Source organism: Acanthisitta chloris, unplaced genomic scaffold (genome assembly GCF_000695815.1).
Source record: "Acanthisitta chloris isolate BGI_N310 unplaced genomic scaffold, ASM69581v1 scaffold15259, whole genome shotgun sequence".
In the NCBI taxonomy this organism is placed as follows: Eukaryota; Metazoa; Chordata; class Aves; order Passeriformes; family Acanthisittidae; genus Acanthisitta; species Acanthisitta chloris.
Genome location: NW_008689889.1, coordinates 1 through 4,554, shown reverse-complemented (window position 1 = coordinate 4,554; position 4,554 = coordinate 1). Strand labels below are relative to the sequence as shown.

Sequence of the window (4,554 nt, the reverse complement as noted above, 5' to 3'; positions counted from 1 at the left end):
GACAGGTAGTAACCAGTGCCAGCCACATTGTGGAAAAGGACAAACCAGGTCATGCGATCACCAGACTTGAAGCCCCGTGGGGCTGTGGTGAGGATGACCAGGTTGGTCCCATCGGACTCACAGCATGCGGCGAGGAAGCGTGGCGCCTTTCTCAGCTCCCGCTGGACCAGGACATTGATATCCATGTACTCCTTGCCAGTAACAGGTCTGCGGTGGTAGGGCACCTTCCCCCCGTACTTGTGCACCGTGACGTCCCGGTGGTACGCCGGTGCTGGCAGAGGACCCACCACGTACTCGGTGACGTTGGGGTCCGGTTGGTTCCCGAAGTACAGCACAGCCAGCGCCTCTCGTGGGGGCCGAGCCCCCCCACCGTCCAGGAAACGCAGCACCTCTGCCTTGGGGGGCACCTGTAGATCCACGGACGCGATGCAGTTGTCTGACGGTTTGGCGCGTGAGGCGTCAACCAGCTGCACCCCGAGGTTTCCCTGCAGGTACTGCACCACTTGCTCCAGCTCCTGGGGGGTCAGGTCGGCAAAGACCAGGCTCTGGCCATCCTCAGTGCCCTCCTGCTTCAGGGGTACGTGCTGGCAGGTGCTGGGGGCCCTTCCCTTGGTCAGCAATACGCAGACCAAGGTGAATATCGTGGCCAGGGCCAGACCGAGGAGGATGAGCACAGTTTTTGCATTCATGCCTGCTGAGGCACTGAGTGCTCCTGCAGTCTGGCAGGAGTGCTTCCAGCTGCGGAACCCTCCCAACAACCCGCTGGAACAAGCGGCTGGGTTTGGTTAGGTTTGTTTTTCTCCCCTGTTTCCTCAGCTGGGAACAGCCCAGAGGAACTCACAGGGAAGGCGCTGGGGGATGTTCTCACACATTGCCAGGATTTGCTGGGAACCATAAAAGGCAACTTTGTTCTGCTTCCCCAGAGGGTCATCACTTTAAGTAAACTTAATTCTTGTGCATTTGTCCTTCCCCTCTGGTTTCAGAGCCTACACTGCAGAACTTGGAGAGGAAGGATCCATTCATGTGGGGGGAAATACATATATCTCCCTTCTCCTTCTCTTAACCCCATAGATGCCAGGCAGGCAGCAAAGGATGCAAAGACAACCCTTCTCCATGCACAGCAGCACTGAGCACAGCATCACAGCCCCATCCTGACACAGTCCCTCTGTCACCAGTGGCATTGCTCACTGCTGCTGACATCCTACGGCCCGGCAGCCAGGAGGGAGGGGACAGCTGCTTGTCACCCCTCAAAGGTGCCTCCTGATCCTGAGCCACATCCTAGCAAAGATGTGAGAAGGAGGATGAGGGCTCCAGAGTCCACCCAGCATCCTGGCAAACAGGCAGTGGCACTGGCCATGCTGCACTGCCAGCAGCTGCAAGACCCCTCCCCACAGTGCTCCCCTGGACCCAGCACTGAGGGCCTTTGCACTGCAGCCCACACAGTCCTGGCCCTGACCCACAGCCACAGGGCTTGGTGCCAGTGCCTGCCTCAGTCCTGGCCCCAGAGCCCCAGGATGCCTCAGCCCACCCCTCCTGCCCTCCAGCTGGATGTCCCTGTGCCCAGACAGGTACCCAGACCCACTCTGCTTGGCTGGTTTGTGGGCACAGGAGGCATGGTGGAGACCAGCATCACTCCCAGGAGATGCTGCTGTGAGTCGTAAGAATGAGACACTCAAGTGCACCAGACCAGAATGATTTTCATTATTTAAACCTGAAATAGGCACTACACAGCACTTGCTTCTACAGCAGAGGAACAGGATTTTCTCCTCTCTTACCTCCTGCAACAGACTCAAATTCAGCAATTAACAGATAACGCAGACTCCCATCTGACATCATGCCAGAAGGATCACGCCTCCCTTTTCAAGAGCACTAGTTCAAAAGCAATGATAAAATGTTAAAGCATTGCACAACTGGAAATTGAGATAACTTCACTAAAAAATTGAAAATCTGAGAGAGAACAGTCAGCCTGGTGTCTCTGACCACATCTCTTCACACCATCCTGTAGTGTTAAAGCCTGCTCATATTTTGGAACCCCTCATAGGTGAATGGGGGGAAGTTTGGCAAACAAGATGCAGTTTTGGGCAGGCAGGCAAGAGGGTTGTTTTCACATGCCATGAAGTCCTGCTCACTGGTGAAAAACACACCATCGTGCGAGTATATGGAGGGGTCCAGGTCATAGTAGTTGTAGGGTCTCAGGAGAAAACCGACCGAGTTTCCCACAGTCACAGTGTTGGGAATGTCCTCAGAGTGCGGGATGTGAAGGAAGCCAGCAGTTACCCAGGCAACTAGATCCTAGGCAGGGAAGAGCCACAAGACTGGGGTTACTTCAGAAGCTGCAGCAGTAGTGACCAAAATCCACATGGGGCCATGGGGAGTGACAGGGGAGCAGGAAGGGACCACAGGCACCACCCTGCTGTGTTCCCACATGGCAGGCTCCCTCCCCCTGGGAGAGATCCCCTCCCTTCCCCAAAGACTTTCCCTCAGCCACAGCCACAAATACCCACCCAGCGGAAGGGCCCTTGCCTTGACCTCTGCAACCTTACTCCAGCCTCACAGAGATTTTCCTGACATTTTGCCAGCATTTCTCCACAGGGAGAAACAAGTTCCTGCTCTGCACACTGATGTGTGTGCTCTGACCAAAGCACCAAGCAGGCACACAGAGAAGGAGATGCTCAAACATGCTTTCCTTACTCCCCGGGGCCACTGCTCTCCCAGCTAAGCCCACAGTCCCGTGTGAGATTCCAAGGTCGCTTGGCCCCTGGGGCAGCCTAGGGGCTCATGCTCAGCCCAGCACTGGGTATTACAGCTCCACTCCAGGGGACCCTGACCCACCTCGTTGGTGATAGTCTCATTGTTGATGAAGTCAGCGAAGGCAACAGTGGGCGTCCAGGGGTCATTCTGGTTGTAGATGCTGGTGCTGGTGGGCTCCTCCTCCTTCCTCCGGGTGACAGCCAGCTGGTACCTGAGGGCAAGAAAAGAGATGGGAGCAGCCCCCCCGAGGCAGGGCAGAGCTAGGTCAGCTCCCGAGAGAGTCTGCAGAGCACAGGCTCCGATGGAGCAACCCCAGCCCAGAACAGCATTTCCCAGTGCCTCCTATCAAGGGACATCCATGTGATGCCTTCCCAGCTGGCAGGGCTGGGAGGTCTCCAGAGCCTGCCGTCCCCGGCAGAGCACCCTGACCTTGCCCAGCTGATGGCCCTCTCCATGGAGCTGGCTTCAGGGATGTGGTCCCCTGCAAAACTGCTGATCTGGATCCTGTACCCACGCTGGTGGCCCCACTTGTTTTTGCTGTTGGCCGCAAAATAGATGTATCTGGGCATCTTTGACTGGAGTCGGAAGGCGGCCTGGTCCTCTGTGTCCAGAACTTTCTTGGTGAGTCGTGGTCGCTCTATCTGCTGCTCTGGGCTCCAGGGAGCCCGTGTCATCTCAAACGCCATGTCATGAGCCACCAGGGAGTTTTTCACCCCTGCAAAGCCAAAACAAAGTCACTGAGGAACATCCCCACCATGGCCTGTTCCCCAAGGACATCCCTGCAGCCAGAGCTCTCTCCCTGTCATCCCACCCTGCTCCCTAGGCTCTGAGCATGGGCTCTGTCTGAGAGCAGTTGCTGCTCCACAGCTCCACGTGCCATGACTGTACGCGTGTTGATCTATGGCTGGACACTCATCTGAGCCAGGCAATACCATGCTGTGGCAGACGCCATGACGAGGACTCTCACCCTCTGTGAGAGACAAGAGTGGACAAGGGATGAGCCTCATCCCAGGGTGGAAGAACAGGTTTGCTTCCTTACAAGCACAGTCTATTTAACTCTGCTGGCATAGGCTGTTACTGCTCATCAGCACATCCTGTGCATTGGAAGCACCCAGAGCAGCCCAGGCACTGAGCAAATTTACACATCACAGACTGGAGCAGTGCTGTGCTGTTCAGGTCCTGCCACAAAGAAGAGGTGCAAGCCTGAGGCTTGGAGCAGCAGGAGGGGCACAGGAGCAAATTCATCTGGGGAGAGGATGGCAAAGGGCTGGCTGAGAACGCTTGATGGCAAGCACCAGTGCAGATCTGACAGAGGAGCCAGTCCTGGGCACCTCCTGTCTGTCCCACCACGATGCCCTCTGTGCTACACTTCCCTCAGCCCCTCGTGAGTTCCCAGCTTTCACAAAGGCCATTTCAAAGCTAAACCACCAGCCATCTATGAAGGTCTGAGCCCCATGGAAGATCCATGCCCAGCAACCACCACTGTGCTCATTTTCTTCCCTTTTCCAACGTGAACAAAACCTCTAACCCCACACCTCCCCTGCCAGTGATAGCAGTAACAGAGTGATTACTTCTGCCTTTTCATTCTTCGTGCAATTTTGCCGCCCTCCATTGCAAGCACACAACACTGCCTCATGAGTGGAAAGGAAAATCTGTATAAGCAGAAAAGTTTGGTGAGCCTAAAAGCATTTGAAGAGGGCACAAAGGAGAGACAAGATCCAGACCTACCTCCCACATCCAAGTCCACTTTAAAGTTGATGGCATGGGTGCGAATCATACCCAGCGTGTGCTCCCAAAGCCTGT

General features: G+C 55.7%; 2 protein-coding genes across 2 annotated transcripts in view; both read right to left on the bottom strand.

Annotated features, from left to right (window-relative positions):
- LOC103808801 (membrane primary amine oxidase-like) overlaps positions 1–689 on the bottom strand; it is a 3,293-nt gene extending 2,604 nt beyond the window's left edge. Inside the window, exon 1 of the mRNA XM_009081604.1 lies at positions 4–689. Coding sequence (XP_009079852.1) covers positions 4–689 — 686 coding nt within the window. The remainder of the gene's footprint in view (positions 1–3) is intronic.
- Positions 690–2,007: 1,318 nt separating this feature from the next.
- On the bottom strand, positions 2,008–4,528 carry AOC3 (amine oxidase, copper containing 3). Its single transcript, XM_009081603.1, has 4 exons — positions 4,480–4,528; positions 3,181–3,466; positions 2,833–2,962; positions 2,008–2,292 (listed from the first exon to the last, which is right to left on the bottom strand). The coding sequence occupies exons 1-4, from the start codon at positions 4,526–4,528 to the stop codon at positions 2,008–2,010; spliced, it is 750 nt and encodes a 249-aa protein (XP_009079851.1).
- Positions 4,529–4,554: the final 26 nt, after the last annotated feature.

Excerpts from the sequence above, each read along its gene's own strand:
- AOC3 (XM_009081603.1), bottom strand. The coding sequence starts at position 4,528 with ATGATTCGCACCCATGCCATCAACTTTAAAGTGGACTTGGATGTGGGA. Across the intron at positions 3,467-4,479 it reads AGTGGACTTGGATGTGGGAG|GGGTGAAAAACTCCCTGGTG; the intron begins GTAGGTCTGGAT and ends TTGGCTTTGCAG. Across the intron at positions 2,963-3,180 it reads AGGGCCATCAGCTGGGCAAG|GTACCAGCTGGCTGTCACCC; the intron begins GTCAGGGTGCTC and ends TCTTGCCCTCAG.